Here is a 26,145-nt window from a genome sequence, read left to right on the forward strand (position 1 = left end):
AAGAGTGAACCTTAATGGAGGCTATAAATGGATACACACATAAAAGATGAAGCTTAACTCGTACAGAAGTTTTGACAAAGCAAATACTGTTATGACTGTCTATAAATCTACAGGCCTGCTCTTTTCCCTTCTATTCTTTTGATTAACCTTATATTATTATTGTAGAAGTTAAAATACTCTTGGCTTCTTTATTAACTCCTAAATTCATGAATGCTTCTTCTGTCCTCACTTTGGTCTTTTATTCTAGAATTCATTAAAAAGTAAAAAACTGGAAAGAAAACCTGTTATCGGGCGCCTGGGTGGCTCAGTTGGTTAAGCGACTGCCTTCGGCTCAGGTCATGATCCTGGAGTCCCTGGATCGAGTCCCACATCGGGCTCCCTGCTCAGCAGGGAGTCTGCTTCTCCCTCTGACCTTCCCCCCTCTCATGTGCTCTCTCTCATTCTCTCTCTCTCAAATAAATAAATAAAATCTTAAAAAAAAAAAAAAAAAGAAAAAGAAAACCTGTTATCAGATTTCAAAAACTTCTCCTTGGCTACATGGGAGGACTCTCCATGTTCAGTTCTGCCTTTGTCAGAGACTGTACTGGGCACTCAGTTCATTTAGTCCTCTTAACAACCTTATAGAACAGGTGATATTCCCACTTAGCAGATGAGGAAAACTTGGGTTCAAAGAAGCTAGGTAATGTCTAATATTACCCAGATAGAAGTTACAGAAGAGAGGATTGAACCCAGCTGTACTTCTCTTTTATCTTTTAAAATTATTAATTTTTTTGAAGATTATTTATTAGTTTGAGAGAGAGCACAAGTCGGGGGGAGGGGTAAAGGGAGAGGGATGAGCAGACTCCTCCTGAGCAGGGAACCGCTTGATCCCAGGATTCTGGGATCATGACTTGAGCCAAAGGCAGACACTTAACTGACTCACCCAGGTGCCCCTAAAAATTACTTTAATTTTTTACTCTAGCTTTGAGATTGAAGGTAGGTTAAGACTGGGGCTCATACCTAGTTAGAGAGGATGGTGGTGGGCAAAGGGCAATTTCAGAGCATTAATGCGTTCATTGCATAAACATTTAGAATGCCTGCTATGTGTCAGGCTCTGTGCCAGGCCAGGTACATAGTGATCACAGCCACAGCCTGGCTACCCTCAGGGGGCTACTGTTTTGTAGTTGAAATAAGGAACCGTTTTCTGAAATTTTAGCTATGTAAAAGAAATGAAGCTATTTATTTCCAGGTGAACTTAAATATTTTTAATCTTTAAATTTAATTTCAAATCTCTTAATTAGAAAGACATTTGATTATTGGAAGAATGATACCTTTTTCTTTTGCCTCATTGATTTCACAGACATTAAAATGCTGCTTTCACTGTTCTGGGAGCTTATTCTTAGTTAACAGGACAGCTAATGGGTAGGAATACGTAAGGTGGAGGGAGGCAGGAGGTTGGAAATAGGGAACAGAGAGATGGTTTTACTTTTTCTCTTTGTCAGTTAGACTTGAAAGATAATGTTCTACCTACTATCTACCTTACTTTGTTTCAGCTCCTGTAAAATAAGAGCCTTCCACTTCCATGGAAGTAAATCAGTTTGTCTTGAAGGCTCCCTTTAGCTTGCCTGGAAGGAAACTCTAGGGCCTATTGGATGTGTGACTAAGAATTTCAAATGAATAGGATAATATTTACTTGTTTAATTCATCTTCATCACCTTAAAGGGATATTTGTCATTTTAGCAGAGGTCAATGTTCTGCCCCCCCTTCTTTCCCCTCCCCCACCTCTCTTCTCTTTTTCTAAATTGTAATCATAAATAATGAGTTTCATTCACAGCTCCCTGCCAGCGAGCTGCTAATTACGCAAAGTACTGCTTGTAATTTACACAGTAATAAACTGTAAATTTAAACATTACGGCACTTTAAGTTAATAATTTTTCTGCAGTAACAAATAGCTCATTTTTCACCTGTCCTTTCCCTTGGTCCCACTATTATGGCTGTGTCTGTGACCAGGAGGCATGTGCGTAATGGATGAAGAATGTGAGGAATACAGTATGTGAAACCTTTTCATTTAGCGCCACTCCCGCCCAGAATCTGACCTCAAATTAATTTTTCTATAGTCAATTGTACCCTAATATTTTAGGCTAATCCACACACAAATGAATACCGATCATAATATTTGCCCAGTAACAAATGTGTTTGAGTAACAGGCTTCACGTTCTTGACATTCATGCCCATGACTTACACGCGCTCATCTTAACATTTACTCTGATGTGCGTAACTCTTACTCATGTACCATTGGTGCGCTTCCCCAGGTACTGTGATAGACATTCATTGTAAATGTACTCAAGTTAAGTAAAGGGTGAGTGCCTTGTGCCATTTTTCAATTTTTTGGAGATGATTAGTTAGTTTCTGAATTGCTTGTGGTGTTATGGGTAAGATTTCATATTACAATCTTAAGAGCCCTAAATTTAAGAACCAATTTGTATAAACTTCTGTTTTACTTTAAGAGATGATGCTTAAGAGATAAGACAGGGTAACAGTTTTTGTAAGTTACAAAATTCCTTTAATATGTGTACATTTAGTCAGCAGATGTTAGGTGTTACCAGTGAGGACTGGGTAAATTTCCCATTATGAAGGCTATTGGGGCTGTAATCATATGATCTGGGGAGGTTGGTATGCAGCCTGTTAAGTTCTATATACTTTAATAACTCACTATTGGGTGCCTGGGTGGCTCAGTTGGTTAAGCGACTGCCTTCGGCTCAGGTCATGATCCTGGAGTCTCGGGATCGAGTCCCACGTCGGGCTCCCTGCTCAGCAGGGAGTCTGCCTCTCTCTCTGACCCTCCCCCCTCTCATGCTCTCTATCTCATTCTCTCTCTCAAATAAATAAATAAAATCTTTAAAAAAAAAAACCAAAAAACTCACTATTAAAATGCTATCTATAGTAAACAAGGTTTGTAATGACTTTTTTGGAACACTAGAGAAAAATAAGTCTAGAATAATGTAACACTTTTAAGATAGATTCCCATAAAAAGAAATAAACTTGCTCTTGGATTTTAAGATTGACATTTGACATGTGCCTTTGAGGTTGCTGGCACAGTTATGGGAAAGTGTGAACTTGATATCAGATCATACTTTATTTGTTTCTGTGTTTAGATGACACTCTTGTCTTCCTTGCCTTTGCAGGAGACCAGCATAAGTACTGAGAGAATAGGCCACATCATTAGTGACCCTCGGCAGAAGGAGTAAGTGCTTATATATTTACTCATTATCCTAGCCCATTCCTTGGAGTAGGAGGCAGAGGGAAGTTTTACGAAGGAACCTAGAATTCTGAGCTGAATGAGATCTTGAAGATTTGTACTTTACAACTGTTAACATGGCTAATGCTCTAATCTCATGAGAGTGATTTTTTTTTCCTTTCTAGACTAATTTTTATTTCTTTGCTGTTTATATATATAGATGCTGCTTTATAAAAGTAGCCTCCAATCAGGATGTTACTATTTATTTATTTATATTGATTGGGATTGATGTATAACTTTACATAAGTTTCAGGTGTAGAACATTGTAATTCAATATTTGTGTCCACTACAAAGTGATCATCACCATAAATCTAGGTGCCATACTTCAGCTTGAAATGGAGCCCTTTCACCCACCCCTCAACCCCCTTCTCTCTGGGACCACCAATCCATTCCTTGTATCTATGAGTTTGTTTTGTTTTGTTTTATTCTTTCATTTGTTTTGTTTTTAGCTTCCATATATAAATGCTATCATACAGTATTTGTCTTCTCTCTCTGACTTATTCATTTAACCTAATCCCTCAGGGTTCATCCATGTTGTCACAAATGGCAAGATTTCCTTCTCTTTTATGATGGAGTAGTATTCCGTTGTGTGTATGTATATTTATGTATACACCACATGTTCTTTATCCGTTGATGGACACTTAGGTTGTTTACATATCATGGCCATTGTAAATAATGCTTCAGTGAACATAGAGGTGTATATATCTTTTCAAGTTGGTGTTTTCATATTCCTTGGATAAATATGCAGAAGTGGAATAGCTGGATCATATGATAGATCTATTTTTAATTTTTTGAGGAATCTCCATACTATTTTCCAGAGTGGCTGCACCAGTTTACATTCCCACCAACAGTGTACTAAGATTCCCTTTTCTTCACATCCTCAACAACACTTGTTATTTCTTGTTTTGTTGATAATAGCCATTTTAACAGGTGTGAGGTGATACCTTATTGTGGTTTTGATTTTCATTTCTCTGAAATTAGTGATATTGAGCATCTTTTCATGTGCCTGTGGGCCTGTATGTCTTTGGGGAAATGTCCTTCATGCCCTCTGCCCATATTTTAATTGGATTGTTTGGGGTTTTTTATTGTTGAGTTATATGAGTTCTTTATATATTTTGGATGTTAATCCTTTATCTGATATATGATTTGCAATATCTTCTCCCATTCAGTAGGTTGCATTTTTGTTTTATTGATAATTTGCTGCACAGAAGTTTTTTAGTCTGATGTCCCATTTATTTTTGTTTTGTTTCCCTTGCCTTTGGAGTCAGACAAGCCCCCCCCCGCCAAAAAAAAAAATCAAAAGAGACCCGTGACAAGGAGCTTACCACCTATGTGTTCTAGGAATTTTATGCTTTCAAGTTCTACATTCAAGTCCTTAATCCATTTATTTTGAATTAATTTTTGTGTATGGTATAAGATAGTGATCTAGTTTTCTTCTTTTGTATGTGACTGTTCAGCTTTCCCAACATCACTTATTGAAGAGACTGTCTTTTCCCCATTGTATATTCTGGCCTCTTTTGTAAATTAATTGACCATATTTGCATGGGCTCTCTCTTCTGTTCCATTAATCTGTGTGTCTGTTTTTATGCCCATACCCTAGTATTTTGGTTACTATAGCTTTGTAGTATAATTGGAAACCAGGGAGCATGATACCTCCAGCTTTGTTCTTTCTCAAGATTGCTGTGGGTATTCGGGGTCTTTTGTGGTTCCATACAGATTTTTAGAATTATTTGTTCTAGTCCTGTGAAGTATGCCATTGGGACTTGAATCTATAGGTTGCTTTGGGTAGTATGGACAGTTTAACAGTGTTAATTCTTCCAGTCCATGAGCACGGAATATCTTTCCGTTTATTTGTGTCTTCAGTTTCTTTCATCAGTGTCTTGTAGTTTTCAGTGTCCAGGTCTTTCACCTCCTCGGTTAAATTTATTTGTGGGTATTTTATTCTTTTTAATATAATTGTAAATGGGCCTATTTTCTCATTTCTCTTTCTGATAGTTCATTATTAGTGTAGAGAAACACAACAGATTCTGTACGTTGATTTTGTACCCTACAGCTTTGCTGAATTCGTTTATCAGTTCTAACAGTTTTTTGATGGAGTCCTTAGGGTTTTCTATGTATGGCATCATGTCATCTGCAAACTGATAGTTTTACTTCTTCCTTTACAGAATGTTATATTTTAAGCTAATTTTTCTGTCTCTTAAAATTTTTTTGTTCAAAATGCCTCTGTATTCTCCTATAGGCTGCTTTTCCCATTTTTAGACCTCTGTCTAAAGATAATATCTTTTTGTCTTCGCTACTGTGGACATGCAACTGGAAAGCCTGTGTTATAGGAAAAGTATTGCCCCCCCTTTCTTGTGACAGCCTTGTCCCCTAACATGATTGGCTATTTGATGTCTCCTGTGTGCTTCATGGTTAATATCTAGTTGTGATCCTATACTCGTTAGCCTGGTCAAATTTGTTGTTTGTATGTTTTGTGTTCTTGTTGAATTTGGGGATCCTGTTGTCACTACACAGGTGAGAGTATTTTGGTGGGTTTGTTTTTAGAGAGTCCAGTGTTTTACATTTCATTATAAGGCTTTTTCCTTTGAAGAGTTATTTTTCACAAAAAACGTTTGTGTACATTTACCATCCCTCTCCTTTTCTCCTCCAGTTCCTTCTTTTCCCCAGTTCTTTCTTCATCTTCACTTGGTTACCCCAACATCTTTTTTTCTGCTCCTCCCCTATAATTTCCAATTGCTTCTTTTATTGTTTTCTTTCTGTTGTTCTCTCCTTCTCTTTAGTTTCTGGTTACCGTCAGCTGGGAAAAGAGAACGAAATCAGGTAAGATCGCTTTTCTTTGTCATCTTTATTTTATCATTTGATCTCCTTTTCTTTAGAAAGAATAAAGCATTGGCTTCTGATTTTCCTCACATTTCTGCTTGTGCACATGAGGTAAGGTCCTATGTTATGGTTTTTTTAGAGGACTGTTGTCTAAGATTATCTGATACTATAAGAACTGTAGCTAATTCCCTTTTTTAGGTTCAACTGTGGTTTTTTTTTGTGTTTATTACTTGTAATGCATATTTCATAGGGATCCTATTTTTATTTTAGTTTTGAACTTTGCAGTAAGAAATCAGAATGAACCTCGTTGGGTTTATGGTTCAGTTCAGCACCAGCATCGTATACTGAGAAGTACAATGGTGAGATCTGAGCATAAGAAACAGGAGGGAGGGCTGCTGGGAGTGAGCCTTGCCCTCTTAGTCTCTTAGTCTCTTCCCTGGCTGGAGAGGGCCCTTGGCAAATCTAGGCCTTTATAGGGGTCATAATTTAAAAATTACTGACAGTGGCTATCAGTATGTTCCTTTAATGTTTGAAGCTTTTGATTTTTTTGTGGGGATAGAGGTTGCTTTATCTCGATTAGGTATAAAATAGGTGAAGACTGGTAGGTAGAAATCTCAGGCGCCCTGTTGCTCAGCGGTTTTTATTTTGTGTTTTGACTCCTTAGGACTTACTAAATTGATGTACAGTTTAGACTTGGAACCTTCCTTTTGAAGTTACTATTTCTTTTTTTTTTTTTAAAGATTTTATTTATTTATTTGAGAGAGAGAGAATGAGAGAGAGCACATGAGAAGGGGGAGGGTCAGAGGGAGAAGCAGACTCCCTGCCGAGCAGGGAGCCCGATGCGGGACTCGATCCAGGGACTCCAGGATCATGACCTGAGCCGAAGGCAGTCGCTTAACCAACGGAGCCACCCAGGCGCCCGAAGTTACTATTTCAAAATGAACTAGAGCAGTGGCACATCTAACTGGTGTGTGCTTATGAGATGATTTTAGATGGTGTGTGGACATATGATTGATTATTACTTTAAGTTATAATTTGTATTAGAAAAAAAAAATCATTCTATCAATCTTGTTGTTCCATAGAAAGAGTAAGGACAAGGTTGAGTAAAAATAATTGGTATGAAGAAAAATATTGAGTAAATATAGTGCAGGTGGTGGGCAGATACAAAGTCATTAAGGTGGTATGTGAGAGACAGGAAGCCAGGGTACTGATTATGTTTGCATCAGAGGATCGAGAGGCAGAAGAGGGCCTATGGTGATCATCTAGTCCAGATCTGTTACTTACAAATAAGAGTTAAACGATTTGCCCAAAGTCAGACTTCTTTGTAAGTTCTTTTGAAATTACCATTTAGAGTTCCGGTCTTAAGATATATTTAGTACTGAAATTTGGGGGAAGGATTATTTATTCTGGGAGAAGTCCATAGAAAGCTAGAAAACAGAAAGTAAGGTATTTCTTCTCTATTGTATCTGAGTTTGATCCTCACAACCACCTTTTGAGATAAATAGAAGTTTTACAGAAGAGAAATTGGAATTATAAACTGAAAGCAGTATTTAATTTAGCCCCCACAGCAATCCTATAAAATAGGTAAGATAAGCAGTGCATCCATTATACAGATGAGGATAGTAAAGCTCAAAGAAAGTAGTATTTTTTAATGTATGGCAACTCAGGGATAGACTGGAATTAAATGTTAGGTATTCTTAATCTAGTTCTGTTTCTACTAACAACGGCTGCTGGTATGTGTTAACCAGTTATTTACTGGAAACACTGACCAGGATAAGGAAATAAAAAAGTAATTTCATGCTAGTTTTCTTAGGAACAAGGGCTAATAATCAATAGCGTAAGTTCCTGTTATGTCAAATAGAAAGTACTATCTTCTGCCATTTAAGTAATTGTCATGTATTAGAAGTTTTTAAAAATTGTTATTTACCAAGGAATAGCCTTTTTTGAGGTGTGTGGGATCAGTATGCTATATTCATGGTTGCAACTTTACTGAATGGTGTCTGCGGTATGGTAAAAGAGTCAAACAGTCAAAGGGGCAAAGGAATCAAACAGCAGGCCACTCTAGGATCAGGTCTTTTTCATATAAGCTTTTCTAAAATAATCTCATTTATTCCTGCAGTTTAATCCCCTGTCTCCCCTTTACTCCTTGGATGTTCTCACTGATGCTTCTCACCGAAGATGTTCACCAGCACACTGCTCTGCCAGGTAATTGTCTTCTGGTGGCGGTTTTCTTCCACACAATGCCCCTTTATAACACTCTTCAAGTTATAAAGTATATTTGTATATAATATCCAATTTGATCTTTCAACAACCTTTAGAGACCAGTAGATGTTTTACAGATACAGAAACCAAGGCAGTGTTGAAGTATCTTTCCTATGATCACATGGCTAGTATGTGATTTAAGTCGCAACTGTGACCTAAGTCTTCTGACTTGTATTAGAGCATGGATTGTTTTTTTGTTTTTTTGGTTTTTTTGACAACATGGGGCTTGAATTCACAACCCTGAGATCAAGACCTGAGCTGAAATCAAGAGTGAGATGCTTAACCAGCTGAGCCACCCAAGTGCCCCTATGTCTTCTGACTTGTATTTCCTATTTCTTTGGCTAAAAGCCCCATCTTCAGAGAACATTACTAATGGTCCTTGCCTTGACCTGCAAAATTCTGCGTAATTTGCCTTCTGCCTGCATGTCCAGCCTCCTTTCCTATACTTCTTACTCCTCACTAGGGTAGAGGTCCAGCTGTGCCAGGGAGCTCAGCTCCATTTTGTTCATCAAAAATAGCAACCCTTTTCTGCCCCTGAACCTTCACACTTGTTCCCTTTGTCTGGAGTCCCATGCTAAGCCTCTTCTCACGGTTGGCTACTTCTCACCTCAACTCAGAGAGGACCTCTCAGACCATCCTATCTAAAGGGGCCACCTCCACTGCTCTCTCTGGTCATCGATTTCTTTCCCCTAAAACTTTATCACAGTCTATAATGAATATGCTTGTTGGGTTCCCCCCCCACAGCTTTTTTCTCCTGTCTCACTAGGATATAGGCTTCATAGTGTGGGGACTTTGTTTTGTCTTGTTCCCTGATAATATCCCCAGCACCTAACATAGTGTCTGGCACTTACTGGACATTCGGTATGTATTTGTTAGATGAATCCTTTGCCAGTGTGGCAGAGTGAATCCTGCATTTTTCAACAGAAATTCTCTGGAGTTCGATGACATGGGTAGTAAACATGGTGTTATTGGTAGCATCCCCTAGCAGGGTTATTGTGCACAAAGGAGGAGCTGATAGGTTGAACCATAGAACTTTTATTATTTCTAGGGGCACAAAGGATTTCTTTCCAAGGTTCTGATATGGTGGGGGTTTTTTTGTTTTTTGTTTTCCTTTTGTTAATTCATTCTTAAGTGGGTATGGTATGTTCATAGATTGGTGTGCAAGCACAGGAAATTATCCTTTCACAGATCCAATGAGAACTTCCACTGTGGGCTGTAATAATAAATTCTGCCCCATAACCTGTTGCCAACTGCCAGACCTTCTACTGGACAAGTAGTAATAAAGTAATTATAAGGCCTTCTCTTCAGTCGTGTGCTGTTTGTTCATCATTCACTCACTCAGCACTTGCTGACTCCATACTGTGCACCAGACTCTTTGTTCAGCTACTACTCTCAGGAGCTTCCATTCTCTTGAGAAAGCCAGGCATGGAAATCAGCAGTACAGTGTAAAGTGACACGTGTGTAAAAATGTACACTAGAATGATACAAAGCCCAGAGAGAGGCTCAGGGAAATTTTCTTAGAGGTGGTGATTCTCAAGCTGTCTTGAAAGACCCAAGATTTCAATGCATTGGAAAGCAGTCCTCCAGCTTTTTGTCTTAATCCCACATGAAATAATGGCTATGTATACTCTTTGGGAAGATTATATGGGTAGCACCATATCCTGTCAGATGCAGAAAGTGGATTCTTTGCCCTCCTCTCTTTACCTCTGTTACCTAAAGCTGTGCCTTTACTGTGCTGAGATCAGTATCCATGCTTTTATCAGGTTTCCTGTTGCTTCTAAAGCCTCATCCTGACTGGAGTGGGCGTCAGCTTTTTGTTTCGTTATGTATCTTACTATCCACGTCATTGTCTTCGTTCTCCTGCTGGCGGGGCTTGTGGTCAGACTTGGAAATGTAAGAAGGTCTAGGCTGTGCTTCTAGTGCAGTCAGCTCTAGGGAAATACTGCTTATTGCTTTAGACCATTGCTACAAACCAGGTGAGAGAATGTGGACAATTCTAGCTCATCTTTGTCCTTCTAGATGTCATTCCCAGGGCAGTGGATACAGAGTGGGTTGCATTCTTTGGGGGTAGGGGATTACTTTTTTTTTTTTAAGGTTTTATTTATGTATTTATTTATTTATTTATTTGACAGAGACCTAGAGAGAGAGCATGGATAGGCAGAGCGGCAGGCAGAGGGAGAGGGAGAAGCAGGCTCTCTGCTGAGCAGGGAGCCCGATGCGGGGCTCCATCCCAGGACCCTGGGATCATGACCTGAGCCGAAGGCAGACGCTTAACCGACTGAGCCACCCAGGCGCCCCGGGGAAGCCATTTTTTAAATTTCAGTTTATCTGATCCTTAAAAAATGGTTTTTTGTTGTAATTGTATAAAGAGACATCCAGTAGCACATATTTTTGTTTTATGTATATGTATTACATACATAAAGGGTGTTTGTGCAAATGTTTTACTCATGAGGGAGCAGTCAGTAAAGTTTGGCAACCATGGCTCTGTGGGAAATGGTCCGCACAAGCGACCTCTAAGCAATTTTTAGAAAATGTGGGTGCTGAAACCCTGAGCCCTCAGGGCATCCTCCCACTCCTTTGAAGTTGGGGAGGGGGGTGGTCCCTGCCCAGCAAGGGGTCAGTTGAGAAGGAGCCATTTAGCTCGGGTGTGGCTGAAGGATAAGATGGGCTTTGGAGCTGGATGGTTGGCTTCGAACAGAGTGGACACTGTTTAACAAAGCCTGGTGTCTAGCAAGGAATGTTAAAGAGCCATGGTGGCAGGGAAAAGGCAGGTGAATGACTGTATTAAAAACTGTTTCGAATGGAAATTTTATCTTTTTCTTGTTCCATTTTATTTGTAGTAGGAAAAGATTTCTTTCAAAGCGTCTGGGCAGCCTTGGGAATTTCACACCTATCATTAGAACGGGGTGTGTGTTTGTGTGTGTGTGTGTGTGTGTGTGTGTGTGTGTGTGGTGACTATGTTATCATTAGTGGTATAATTTTATTTTGCGAAGAGAGAAGTGTTTCCTGTTTTATCACAGCTTTCCCCGAGGAGGGCTGGTGTATTAATTTGCTGTATTGCCTCCTGGCTGTTCCCAGGCTGTTTTTCCTCTTCATCATGGAATTTTTAATGGCCCTGGTGCCTCTTGGGAAGCATGTGAGGAAGAGTTCCTCAGGGAGTGCTTCCCTTTTTTCACATGCCTATAATTACTCTCCTTTAAGAGCACAAAGAGTTTGATAATCATGCCTGAACTGTGAAGGTTTCCTCTTGACGGGTTACTGAGCTGAGGCTGCTTTCTGCCTGGACATCCCTGTTCCGGTGACCGGAACACTCAGCTGCAGGAGACTGAGGACCTCTCATCCACTCTCTCACTGCTGGAGCCAGTCAGCTCTGGTTCTCACAGTGAGGCCTGGGGCTCACTGGGGGGGCATGAGTGACCTCAAGGACTCTCATGTTTAGTGTTTAATTGCTATAAACAAGGAAATGATGGGACCGTGATTTTAAGAGAACACTTTATTGATGTATCATTTTAATACAGCCCCAGATGGCAGGTGCAATGGATGGGCAAGGGAGTCTTTGTGGTCTTTGTACCACCTAATAGATTTGTGGGTTATGAGGTTTTCAGAACTACCACTCTAGAAATACTTAAATTTGGTGTTTTTCAACTTTCACTGCACTTTTGAATCACCTGAGAAGCTATAAAAGTATAGCCATACTGAGCCCCACTCCAAAGATTCTGACTTAACTGATCTGGGATGAGGCCCAAGCATTGGCATTATTTTTAAGTTCCCCGGTGACTCTAATGCACAGCCATGGTTACAAACTGTTGCCCTAAATGCATATGATTTTATGGCTGGTGCTTTGTAATTTTCTTAATAGGAAATCCTGTTTTGTAATCAGCATGAGCTCTGTGATTTGGTATTGGGTGCGTGAGTTCTTATGGGACGTGGAATGCTGGACTTCAGTTTGGAGGGCTTCTGAAGTGAAGAAGAGAACGTCACTGTCTAGCATAGTGCCCGGCACTTAGTGATTCACTGATGCGCGGACTTGCTGGGTCGGTGTTGGGATAGTTGGCAGGGTGCATGGATGAACTTCGTAAACCAGCTGTTTTGGTTTGGTTGTTTTGGTTGCTGGTATTGGGATGTTGTATTAAAGTAGTAATACTTGTTCCCGGCCTTAGGAATTGCTGCTGCTCAAGCAGCAGATGGTGTGATTGGTGTTTGGGTAGCTGCAGTGGTATTGCTGTCAAGGACACCGTTCTAGAATGGTAATAAGGAGCTAGTGCTGGAGGCAGCTTTTCCCAAAATGAGAGATCTATTGATTATGAAGGATAGCTTTTCTTACCATGATTGCTGTAGAAAACCATTGCTAGAACTTATCAAACGTTACATCTCTCTGTATGATGCACAAGTCACCAGTTGTGGTTTTTGAGTGTCTCGTGGCAGTTTTGAGTTTTCTCCACTTTCCTGACCTTTCCTCTATCACGGGTGGTGATATGGTAATGTATCACCACTTCCATTTATTCCTTCTTTAAGTTTTTAATCTCACGTTAGGGGGTATTAGTGTGAGGCAGTCCCCAGTAAGACTCTTGGCTTTATCTGGGCAAATGACTTAACACCCCTATACCTTGATTTTCTTACCTTTAAAATGGAAATACTCATTTTTATTGGCCTAGTGGGGATCAAAATGAAATCATATATTTGACTACTTAGCATACTGGAAGCTAATGTGATTATTTTTGTTACATTCCCACTACCCCTGCCCTGTCCTTAGGATAGCTGCAGTTTTATAAACTTCAGGTTGGCTTCCAGAGTCATTTGCTAATGAGATGTCGTATAGATTCTTGAGGTGCTTAAATAGCCTCAAATGGACTATAAGCGGAGGCATTTGGACAGTGTCGGGGTAAAAAAGAGAGACCTTCCTGCCCATCAGAGAGTTGAAATATGATAGGCTGTGCTCATTGTAATTCATTTAATCTGTTAACAAACGTTACGATCTGCATATCAGAGTTGTGTGCCCAGCTGGCTGTGCCACTTGACAAGGAGTTTCAAAGAGCGAGAAGACTCCCTTCGCGCTATGAATTTTGACCTTTGGAGCCCTAGTAAACAGCCTCGGGTTTCACCTCAGGGCTTAGACGGAAGAACCTGTTATTAGTCCTGGACCTGCTGGGGCTACTCTGATGCACAGCAGCCCTGCCCCCCTCTGTAGCGCCTTAGTTTGGGCCATGTGGGAGGAAATGTTTCTGCTGGGAGATTGTCCCTAAAGCTGCCCAGTCCTACTGGAACTTCCTTTCCAGAGAAGTGCACAGCTCTTGAATCTTTTGTCCTGCCCTGGATGGGCTTGTCGACACCACCTCTCAGCTGGCTGGCATCTTGCTGCCTAAGCAGAGTGAAGAAAGCATTTTCCCTCTCTGGCCACTGGAATAGACCCAGCTTTCCAGTCGACGGAGAACTTTTGTGCTCCTGCGGGTGGCACGACACCACTCCATGATCTGTCAACCTCGGCCGGGCCAAGGGAAGAAGAGTGCCGGGAATTTTCAGGTGCTAGTGAGCTGTTCGTCACCGACTGCTGAGGGTTAGGTTTGAGTGAAAACACTACTGGAATTGCTGGGATCTCTTCCTGTTAGATAAGCCTCCTCTGTGTCCTCTGATTGTGAAGTGGTTTTCTGTCGCTAGCTGCAGCTAGTGTCAGGCCTGGACCCTTTCCTCTGTGTGCCAGTCTGAGAAAATAGTTCCCCTACTGGGTGTTTCATAAATGTCCATCAACCCCGAAGATAAAATCACATGTGAGGAGGGGGGCCTCTCTACTTCCCTAGATTTAATCCTATTTTCATTCATTTTTACCCTAGCACTTTGTTCTTTGATTAGAGCTCAGTGTCTTGTATCTGTTCGTTCTTTACACATCGGCCTTCTTCACTATGTTGTGAGCTCTGGGTGGATGGGCCCTCGGCTCGGTCATCTTTTGTGTATCCTCTCCACATCCAGCAGAGTGCTTTACGCAGGGTAGGCTTCCATAAATTTGTGTTAACAATAGTTGAGGGGAATAGATTAGTAATTAAGGAGAATAATTGGAATATATGATATATATGACCTTTGGTCCTTAGAAATATCAATAATTTTTTTCCTGTTATTACTTGTTTGTATGTGCTTAAGAAAAAAAACCAGCAAATAAGTACCTTCTCACAATAGATTTTATTTTTATTTCCCATATTAAAAAAGTGAACTTTTCAATGGTTTTTTTTTTTAAAGATTTTATTTATTTATTTGAGAGAGAGAGAATGAGAGAGCACATGAGAGGGGGGAGGGTCAGAGGGAGAGGCAGGCTCCCCGCTGAGCAGGGAGCCCGATGCGGGACTTGATCCCGGGACTCCAGGATCACGACCTGAGCCGAAGGCAGTCGCTTAACCAACTGAGCCACCTAGGCGCCCTCAATGGGTTTTTAAAATGAGTAAGTTTTTGAAGGTGAACTGTTCCTTAAATTGGCTTGCCATTGGCAGGTAAAGACTTTCCACTCCTTAGGAGTGACTCTAAACATCTTTGTTCTAAATCTAAAGCAGCCACTTCAGTTATTTTTTGCCAACATTGGTTCTATTAAACATGCATGTATTTCTCAAAGTAATTTTTTTTCCCCTAAAAGTACATTCCTGCCCCAGGGACATAGTGATCTGCCCAGTTTCCTAAGTAACACTGCAGTTTTATAACAACTCACCTGATCTTTCAGTTACGTGCACTAAAAAGTGAAATAGAAATGTTGTGTTTATGTGTAGTTATACAGAATACTCTTTCAATTAATTGCTAATCTTCAGCATTCACCTTCACATTTGTGAATATAGTTACTTTTCCTGAAGTAAGAATTTTTAAAGAATGTATTTTTTTGCTTTTAATGCTCACTCACCACCCCCCACCCACACCCCTCTTCAGTTCCTTTCGGCCAGTGCTGCAGAATGTGGTGTGTTTAAGGGAAGTACTTAGGCTGTGACAGGAGGAGTGTCCCAAGGACCCCGAGGCCCAGATCAGATGAAACAGAACCAGGGTAGCCTGTCTTTTCTCTAGGGTAATTTCTTGTATACTAGGGAATAGCATTTTTATTTAAATTAATTTTCATTTAATCATTCTGTTATTCTTTAGGTTAAATTTTTAGATCTTTTTTATTAACTAGGTTGGCTTTGGGAATTTGGCTTTTTTTTTTTTTTAACTCAGTAATTTTCACAGCAGGTAGAAGCTTCTCGGAATTCCCTGAGGAGAAATTTCAGAGTAAGCATAATACTGGTTCTTTTCTCACCCCAGCATGGTTGGGCATGCATATTTCGTAAAAATCTCCTTACGGGATTCTGATAACCATTGCCACTCAAATTGAGAAGAAGTTTTAACTTGGTAGAAATTTCAGCTTAACTGATACTTAGCCTTTCTGCTCCCTGCGCAATTGAAAGATCCCTGCCCTCCACACACAGCACATGATTTGCAGTGCAGGAACGACTATATACTGTTCTTGACAAAGAATTTTTAAAAATCGAATTAAATCTTCTACCCTTTCTACCCACTGTGTGTTGGTGAGAAGGGGAGGCTCCGACTTCCCCTGCCCTTTGTGACAACTGCTTGTGTGTTGACCCTCTTCAGTTTCTGTCTTGTGAGAGTAGACAGATACTGTCTGAGTAAAATAACACAAATTAAAGAAACAACACACTGGGAAGAAGGGGAGCCAACTACTAAGTGAAAATGAGGGTGGGGGAGGTCAATTTTTTATTTTTATTTCCCTTTCACTCTTTATGTCTGTAGTTATTGTTATGCAATTATTTGGGGACACACAAAAATTGGAACAGCCTCTCAAGTAGGAAGCTCTGGCTGCAGCAGGTGCATACTCCCATGCTCATGTTCCCCAAAATAACACAAGGGACCCTTCCAACGCCGCATGGATTATTCTCCACTCCTGAGCAGGGTGTCCTCATGCTCAGAATGTGCTATACAGTGTGGCAGGGTCCATTTCCTGTCTCCTTTAAATCCTCTTGCTTCAAGCACTCAGCTTCCTCTGTGCTTTCCCCAGGCTCTGGGTCTCCAGGCTTCTGGGTCTTCTTCCCTCTCTGTCCTCCAAGGTTCTTCCCAGGCAGACAGAGCCCTCAAAGGGAAAAATAGATTTTCCTAAGCTGTGAACTCTACCATTACTAGTGTTCACTTAAAACCAAAAAGAAGGAAAATGTCTTACTGTCCTTTATAATTTGACTGTTTCTCTTCTTCCTTTCCCAGATCTTTGCTAGGAAGGTACGTAGGGAGAGACAAATATCCTTTCTGTACTCAGACCTAAGGTGTGATGTTATGTAACTTCTTATGAAATAGCTCTCCAATCTGGAAATGGTCCTAAGAGAAATGTGTTAAGAGGGAAGGAGCATTAAGCTGAGTTTTAGGAATGAACGTGGCTTCTCTTTATCCTTGCCTCAGTTTCTCTATTATCCAGATTCTGTAACTAGAAAAGCTGTGTGGCTGGAAATAGGACTAGGCTACGAGGTCCTTTAGGGAAGAGACTGTCTCTTTTGTTCAACACCTCAGTAAAAGCAGTGAACAATGAAAGAAGCAAAAAAGCTCTTTGAGTAGAAAGGAAATAGTCCACACAAAAATACATACTTTTACAACAAAATAAGGCGGTTGACTTCATAAGCTTTATTACCTGGGTTCCTTAGAAAGCCTTCAGTTCTTTTCTAAGTTATCACCAGAGGAATTTACAAAATTTGAAGGATTTAGAATGTTCAGGCCAACAATTAAGAGTGGGAATAGGGTGGTAGAAGTAGATCATTTACCGCAGGAACAAGTAACAGGCTGGAGACTTAGCAGTCAGGGGTCATTTAATGTAGGGACAATTAACCCTGAAGCCCTTACCATCACTGGGCAGGGCAGAGTGGGGATCTGAGAACCATGGCCCAGAGGGGTGGGGCCTGGGAAGGATCACCTGAGCCTTTGCGTTCATAGTAGCCCCCTAAGGACGCTGCAGGATGTAGTGAGTGCAGTGTAATAATCTGTATGCCTCATGGTAGGTAATTAATATTTACTTCCATTTTACTAAAATAAGCATTTTAAAAAGCACCATATTTCCATTTAAAATGATTAAAAATTTTAATATTTTCGTACATAAATGATTTCATCTTTTTATTCCCAAATGTGCCATTTCTTGAAAATGTGAGATAAATGTTACTGACTAGGTCAGTAAAGGAGGGATAATAATAGGGCCCTTAACCGTCTTACTGACCTATATCAAACATGCAAAGCTGTGAAAATGATGGATGGTGTATAAATAAAAGGCAGTATTTATTTCGTTCAGCCCAAGTGGATACTCCAAGAATTAATATCTTAAAACTCCTTTGAGTACTGTTCTTATACTTTTCATTTGCATCTGTCTCATAAAATTCAGCATTTTGCATTGATCTTGAAGAAGCAATGTTTTTGTTTTTTTGTTTTGCATTTTTTAAAATTAAACTTTTTTTAAAGATTTTATTTGGGAGAGAGCGGGAGCACGAGTGCAGAGGGAGGGGAAGAGGGAGGGGGAGAAGCAGACTCCCCACTGAGCAGGGAGCCCAAAGCAGGGCTCAATCTCATGATCCCAGGATCGTGACCTGAGCCAAAGGCAGATGCTTAACTGACTAGCCACCCAGGTGCCCCTTAATTAAACTTTTTTTTTTTTTTTAAAGATTTTATTCATTTGACACAGAGAGAGATAGCAAGGGCAGGAACACAAACGGGGGAGTGGGAGAAGGAGAAGCAGGCTTCCCGCCGAGCAGGGAGCCTGACGCGGGGCTCGATCCCAGGACCCCGGGATCATGACCCGAGCCGAAGGCAGACGCCCAACGACTGAGCCACCCAGGCGCCCCCCTTAATGAAACTTCTTAACGAAGGATAATGAAGTCACATTCAAGTAACCCGCATCTAGATCCAGAAACAAGCCCAAAAGCTCCTGGTGCTTTGTTTAGCCACTGTTCCTCCTCCCCTCTACCCCACAGCTCAAGGGTAAGCACTATCCTGACATCTAATAACATAGTTTAGTTTGAAGAAAGGATGTTAACATTTAATCTAAAAAGTTTTGGAGAGTCCTTTATAAGGTAAAGAAGAAAGAAGCATGAATATATACTGTTATTATATAAGCTTAAGGTAAAGAAGAAAGAAGCATGAATATATACTGTTACCCTTTATTTGGCTTGTTTGTCTTTCTGAAGTACTTCAGGAGAAGCATGATTGGAATAGAGCAAAGTGGCCAGCTTTTGAGTTTGGATCTATGTGTACTCAAGTACCTTATTTGTGGAAAAGATGGAAGCCCTATTCTGTACATTCCTCTGTTTTGACAGAAACCAAAATTTTGTAGGGTCACTCTCTTTTCTGTGTCTTTGACTTCAAAGGGAATTACCTTCTCTCCATTTAGACTGAAGGCCTCTCTACCTTTGATATTCTGTCATCAGTGTTTCTTATTATTAAATCAACATGCTGATTTATTCCCAGGACTTCGGTAAGGTATGAAAAATGAATTGTTTTCCCCTACTTTATACATTTATATTTACATTTCACTTTGGGTGTTCAGAATTAACTATTCGTGGGATACTCAAAAGTTAACTCTTTTTCCATATAGAAGAGAGGGATATCAATACAGAGTGACTTGGATGGAATTTTCCAAAACACGGGCTTTATATACTGTAAATCTCTGCCTATTGTAGCGTTCTGTGCATTCCAGAAATCTTATGATTTCAGTTAAATTCTTATCTTTTCTCATTTATAAAGTGAATTGATTCTTAAGCTTTTGCATGTAGAGAAAATAATGTATATACATGTATGCTTTTAAACTGTGGAAGTTGCCAGATTGGGGGCCCTCTGAATAGGAAAATTTGTCCATTCAGCGGTTGTCTTGGTGCTTTGTTAACTAACTAGGTGCTCTTAGATTTGACTGAGGTTCTAGTTTTAAGATCATTAAGCCGTGAGACTTAATCCCCAGCTAAGACTACCAATTAGGAGTTCATCTGGTATAATTTTACTAGATTCTTTTTTATATGTACATACTCTCACTATTTTTAAAAAATTGTGGTAAAATATACATGACATAGAATTTGCCATTTTAACCACTTTTAAGTGTACAGTTGACTATTTGGTTTTTAGAACTTTCATTCGTATCAGTTCTTGTCAACAGATACTTAATGGTTGTCAGTTAAGTGCCTCTTGAGCTGAGGTTGGTGGATCACTGGAAAATTGTGAAAGAAGTGTAAACATGGTCCCTGTTCTCAAGGGGAGTAAGCCTCATTAGGGAAACAAGATATATGTATACCAGTTAAATAATGATTCATGGTCAGTAAGGCCTTGACTGTTCAAGGAAAGCTTTGTGTAAAGGTGAGAGTCAACTTGGTCCTTAATCAGGGGTAGGATCTGTGTAGTTTGAGGAAGGAGGAAGTGGGCAACTAAAAAAGCGTACCAGCTGTTGTTGCAGAGTAAAGTCCATTGTCTTTCAGGCAATCTGTTGCTTTTTTCCAGCTTTGGAACACCCACTGTTTTTAAAATAAGTTGAATATTCAGATGAGGGAATATATTATTAGCAAGTAATTAATACTTTTAAAAATCACAGAAATCAAACTTACTTAACTGGTGATACAGACACTGTTAAAAATCCAGATTTATAGTGATAGAAGGGTTAAATTCCTATTAAAATTCCATGCAAATATCGGTATTCATGCAGCATTAAACTTTTCAATATATTACCACTTGGGAATAGGTATTTCATTAGTGAGTTTAGAACAATAGCAGTTAAAGTTTTTATGAAAAATAATTGTACAAAAATCAGCATGTAATGAAATACATTTATTGAAATTAATCTTTGAGTGTCTGCTATTCTGAAATTAGGTAAAAGGTTTAAAATGGGTATATACTGTGCATAAAGAATGAGTTATGATTAATCCTGAATAATCTTGTACTTGACACTTGATGACAAAGAACGATGCCTGTCTTGTTAGTGTATGTCTATAATGGGTCAAGGATTTTATCTGGGCTGAACATAATGTCTTACAATAAGAATTAAAAATGAAAACAATGTTTTTTCTTTCTTATATCTGCAGACAGGCAAACATACACTTGGGACCCCCATGTTCACGTGACATCAAGAGGAAACGGAAACCTGTGGCCACAGCATCTCTGTCCAGCCCAAATGCAGGTAACTGTATGTAGTTATCATTTATTGAGCACCTACTGTGTGTCAGGCACTAAATTATGTTTTATATATAACCTTTATGATAAGGTAGGTCATTTTATTCCCATTTTACTTGGGAAAATAAGAATGTGAGATGTAATTTGCCCAAGGTCACACACATTTTAAGAATCCAAACCTAGTTCCCTCTAACCTTGAAGTCTGTGTTTTTTCACAGTGTCATGTGGCTTTTTTGGGTTTGAATCCCGGTATTCTACAGTTAGCAATCTTCAGTCATCTGTGCTTTTGTTCTAGCACAGAGAAGAAATTAGGTCTGTGGTCATGAAAATCCAGTTAGGGTGGCAGTTTTAGTCAGTAGCCAAGGAGCCACATGGGTTTATTTACTTTTTTACTTGGCACATAGTACAATACATTCTCACTGTTACTATGTGTAGTGGAGTACTAATACTCTACTAGTCATGAAATTTCTAATTAAAAACTATTTTTCAAGTTAAAACCTTGCAGTTTTCTGGCCAAAACCAGTTGGTTGGAAACCGAAATAGTGGTTATCTTTGGTGAGGGGTAGTGACCAGGAGACGACATAATCAGAAGTCTTCTGGGAAATGCTCTTTGTCATCAACTGGGTAGGAATTACATGGGTATATGCATATGTAAAAATTCATTGAGCTGTATGCTTATGATTTATGCCCTTTACATATGTTATCCTTAAAAAATGGGGGGTAGTCATTATTTATATCAGAAAGAATATTGGATGTTTGTAGGTATTTTTCTTTGGAGTTTGGAGAAGACAGTTAAACATAATCGGTAATCAGGAAATTTTTGTGTTATTTCAGTACAGTTGATGATAAATTGCTCTGGATAAAAAGATCATATCTGTGTGTAGGACCTATCAGAAGTACAGTTATTTTCTTGATGATAGTGAATTCACTCTGAGGAAATTGAGTATATCATAGATTATTTTATTTTCTTCAGAAAATACTATATATTATATAGATCAGAGCAGTTGATGAGTGAAGAATAGACCTCAGAGAGAAGGGAACTCTATCTCTCTCCCTTAACTTAGTAAGTTTCAGCATACTTTAAAATCGACTTCTTTCAGCTTCTGTTTGGGGTGACTGCTTGATAATGGTTCTTACTGGACAATCTTAATCACAGGTCTGATAATTATAGTAAATTTTTTCCAGTGATTTCTACATGGACATGGCCTGAGCTGATTACTTTGCGTGCATTATTTCACTTAATCTTTGCAACAACTTTAAAAGGTAGATGCTGTTTTTATTCCCAGTTTACACATGAGAAAATTGAGGCTTACAGAGGTTAAATCACTTCTCCAAGGTCCCGTGGATGATAAATTGCAGAGCCAAGGTCAAATCGGTTTCCCTCTGACTTCGAGAGCTGCGCTGTTACACACTTCAGGTGTTCTGTGTTGTATAAGGTAGCATTGGTTCCAAACTGACTGCATCAAAATCCAGCCTATGGTATTGGAAGCATTACAACAGTCTCCCCTCTTGTATCTTTTGTTCTTTCCCCCCCTCAATATCTAGCTTCTATTTTTAGCTTTTAATTGTTCCTAAGACAAGAACTGTTGAGAAGAGTTTAAAAACCTTGTTCCACACTCAAAGCAGGAAATGTTACTGGGAGGGATTAAACGAGGTTTGGGCATTCAGCACTTCTCCTCCTGAGCCCAGCTCCTCCTCTCACTTGTTGACTAAGGTCTGCTTCACTGAACATTTTCTTTTTTTCCTATCCACAACCTGAGTGCCCCGTGGAGGTGAAGGACATAGCCCGAGCCCGCACCATCAGTCAGTAGAACAAATGGGCTTGCTCTGCCTCACATCGGGCCATCTCGGATTCCACCTCTTTTATAGAAATGAGTGATGAAGAGAGGTGCGTTCCGCTTTGCCGCTGTATTAATACACATCGGGGGCCAGCTCCTGGCACTAAATCACGCTACTGCGTACATCTGTTATCTGACTCTTCACCGGCGTGATGAACAAGACTGCAGATAGAGGCTTCCTTGTGTCATTCTTTATAGGATTTTCCTAAAAGAATAAATAGCTCAGATCTCTGCCAACACTCTCCCCTGTCACTGTGATGAATTCAGCTTCTTTCTTAAACATGCAGCCACAAATCTTTTCCCTTTTCCCCTCCCCCGCCGGTGGAAAGTTTTGAGTTGAGATTGACTGAATTTAAAGGTATTAATAAGGCTAGAGAGGTGAAGAGCAGAAAGGAGTAGCTTGTCTTCCTTGTCTTTTTATATTAACACTCAGGAAAGGCCAGGGAAAAAGACCTTTTCATTAGGGTCGTTAAGTAGATCCTTCTTGAAGTGTAGCACCTTTATTTTCTTCTTTTTATCTCCACTCCCCTTCCCTTTATGACTTTATAACCTACAGTTACCTGGTACACAGAGCCACCCTTGGATTTTAGCGAGTAACCATGTAAGAACCTGCTTCTGTTTCAAAAGCCCCAGAACAGGGAAAGTCTATACCTCCTGCTGAAGTGAATTGGCTCTATATGCTCTTTAAAAATGTGGTTGGAAAAGAAAAAACGGGGTATTTTCTCTAAGATTTGAGATGAAGTGGCTATAAGAAGCGTAAGAAACTCAATGAAAACCAGATTTCATTTCCGTGAGATGATTTTTCTTGATTAGAATGACAAGAATGGAGCCTTTGGTGTACAAATCCCATTCCTTCAAAAATTAAACCCATGGCTTTTAGGTAAAGGAGAATTGGGGGATGATAAGACATTGTATTCAGAGCCCTTACTATTTTGGGCATCCCCCGAGCCTCTTCTGACCTTCCTGTCTCTGGGATAGGATATGTGTCCTTAGAGCATCAGTTGGAAGGGTACTCAGCTGTTAATCTGTTAACTAGTTACATCAAATTCCAAATACCAGGCCAGTGATGCTAGAGATGTATTTGTGAGAGCCGAAATTTTTATCTGTTTTGCTCACTTCTGTACCCTGAGCATCTAAAATAGTACTCAGCACAGAGAATGATCTCACTAGGTATTTCTTGTTTGAATAAGTGAATGGAATCTTAAAGTTGAAACAGTTACTCTAAAAATTATTCTAACCCTGTGATCGGATTTAGTAGTTCCGTTGTAGGTTAGCCCTTGCCTCAGGTATCATAAGGCAGATTCTTACTGCCCCTTTTTACTTTTTTCTTACTGCCCCTTTTTAAAATTCAAATAGTTTTTATTTTATTTTTATTTTTTTAAAGATTTTATTTGAGAGAGAGAGAGAATGAGAGAGAGCAAGCACATGAGAGGGGGAGGGTCAGAGGGAGAAGCAGACTCCCCGCCGAGCAGGGAGCCCGATGCGGGACTCGATCCCGGGACTCCAGGATCATGACCTGAGCCGAAGGCAGTCGCTTAACCAACTGAGCCACCCAGGCGCCCTCAAATGGTTTTTAAAGTTAAAAATGTTTTTTAGTAAATACTGAATGGTTATAAAAGAACATTTATAGAAGATGGATAAGGTGTCAAGAAAAACAATATAGCAAATATCCATGTACCTACCTCCACTTTAAGAACATGAACATCGCCTTTAAAATTTTCCCACTGTCCTCGTAGGTAACCATTGTCCTCATACAGTTTTTTGGTTACGTGAATATGGTTTTTTGTTAATCATTTATCATTCTTTGGGAATTTTTTCAGCTAGCTTTAACAGACATATAGCTCTCTAAGCAATACATTGTTTAGTTAGCATTTTTTGGAGGCTTGTGTAAATGGAATGTCTTACTTTATAAGTTTCACCCAGTTATGTTTTGAGATTATTCGTTTTTGTCCTGCCAAAATCCTTTTTTTTTTACGCCACCATATGCAAATGGTATTCCATTGAATGACTATGCTGAGTATATTATAATTAAACATTCCTGATGGACATTTGGATTATATCCCATTTTATGCTACTGTGAAAAATACTGCATTGGTCTTTGGGAGAACATGTGCAAAAGTGTTTCTGGGCCATTTCACAGTCCTTAGGATGGCTATATCAAGGACCAGGAAACAACAAATGTTAGGAAAGATGGAGAGAAATCGGAACCCTTGGGCATTGGCGGTGGGAACATGAAATAGTGCAGCCGCTATGGGATGCAGGGTGGTGGCTCCTCACCATTGTAAACATAAAACTACCGTATGAGCCAGCAATTCCGCTTCTAAGTGTATACCCAAAAGAATTGAAAGCATAGATTCAAACAGATATTTGTACATCCATGTTCCTAGCAGCATTATTCACAAGAGCTAAAAAGTGGAAGCGACGCAAGTGTCCATTGCTGGATAAATCAATAAACAAAATGTGGTTTATACATTCAGGGGAGGAGTATTTGGCCTTGAAAAGGAAGGAAACTTTGACATGCTACAGCATGGATGAAGACATAGTACTAGGTGAAATAAGCCAGACACAGAAGGATAAATCCTGTATGATTCCAGTTATAGGAGGTACCTCAAATGGTCAAATATGTGGAGACAGAAAGTAGAATAATGGTTGCCAGGGGCTGGGGAAGGAGGAGAGTGGCAGTTACTACTTAACAGGTACAGTATTTCCATTTGGGAGAGTGAAGAAGTTCTGGATATGGATGGTGCTGATGCTTGTACAGCAGTGTGAATGTACTTAATGCCATGGAACTGTACACATAAAAATTATTAAATTGGTAAATTTTGTGTTACGTGTGTTTTACCATAGTAAAAAATACAGAGCAAAAAAACCCCAGTTTTCCTAGGATAAGGGATTTTCCCCGCTGCGGTTGAATACCATATAGTAATGGTAAATACAGTTTTATGAAATTTATTTTCAGCTAAATATGAGTGAGTGAGTGCTTGTGCACGTGTTTGTGTGAGAGGGAGAGACAGAGATTTGGGTTGTGGTGTCAAATGTATTTTTTGCTGCTGGGGTTGAGGTTCCAAAATGCTTGAAAACTGTTGCCCTCAAGAAGCTCTTGTATACGTGCCATAGAGTAATAGCCTACAGATTGTTTTTTTTTTGCAGTAACTCACAGTAAGAAATTCATGTTCGAATATGTATGTGAGTGTACATATAAATCTGAAATAAATTCTTGCATTCACTCTGATATATCCTGTTCCTTTCCATTAAGAAAAAAAGTACTGGTCATGGCCTACTAAATTGATTTGTGACCCACAACTTGAAAATTACTATTCTGGTTACATTCCTAGGAGTGGAATTAATTGAGTGACAAGGTAAAAATGAAAATTGTCTAGATTTTGCTGTATTTTGGTGTATATTCGTTCACTCTCAACAGAGTGGGCATGATGGTGGTTTGTACCACTCTGCTCAGGGGGCATTTGGAAATGGGAGGACAGTGTTTGGTCATCACAATGACTGAGGATGCTTTTGGCATTCACTGGATGGGGTCCAGAATGGTACGTGTCCTAAAATACACAGGACAGCCCTGCACAAGCAATGATGATCATGTCCAGAATGTCTTTGGTGTCCTTGTTGAAAAACACTGGGCCTGATTGTGTGATTTTTCTTATGATATGCTGTTTATTGGAAGTACTGTGTTACTGGAGGCATGGAGTGTAACAGAGCCTAGGGCTTGAAGTCCAGTATCTCAGCTTGAATCTTGCTACTTAATCAGCTCTGTTGTGTCCCTGAGCAGTGTATCCGCTGTCTCTCTGCCTCACTTTT

General features: G+C 39.7%; 1 protein-coding gene across 8 annotated transcripts in view; it reads left to right on the plus strand.

The window, feature by feature from the left end:
* Positions 1-26,145, plus strand: part of GPATCH2L (G-patch domain containing 2 like) — a 54,409-nt gene that overhangs the window by 23,120 nt on the left and 5,144 nt on the right. For 2 of the 8 annotated variants that reach the window (XM_045901284.3, XM_064571400.1), the window contains 4 exons: positions 3,165-3,223; positions 6,154-6,208; positions 8,217-8,302; positions 20,410-20,504. In XM_045901284.3, coding sequence (XP_045757240.1) covers positions 3,165-3,223; positions 6,154-6,208; positions 8,217-8,302; positions 20,410-20,504 — 295 coding nt within the window. Of the gene's footprint in view, positions 1-3,164; positions 3,224-6,057; positions 6,098-6,153; positions 6,209-8,216; positions 8,303-20,409; positions 20,505-21,682; positions 22,369-26,145 lie in introns of those variants that run through there. The other 6 variants (XM_064571401.1, XM_045901286.3, XM_064571405.1 and 3 more) reach the window with 6 other exon arrangements.

The sequence above is a fragment of the Mirounga angustirostris genome, unplaced genomic scaffold (genome assembly GCF_029215605.1).
Source record: "Mirounga angustirostris isolate CCGP_5_RB_7025 unplaced genomic scaffold, mMirAng1.0.hap1 SCAF_9, whole genome shotgun sequence".
Lineage (NCBI taxonomy): Eukaryota > Metazoa > Chordata > Mammalia > Carnivora > Phocidae > Mirounga > Mirounga angustirostris.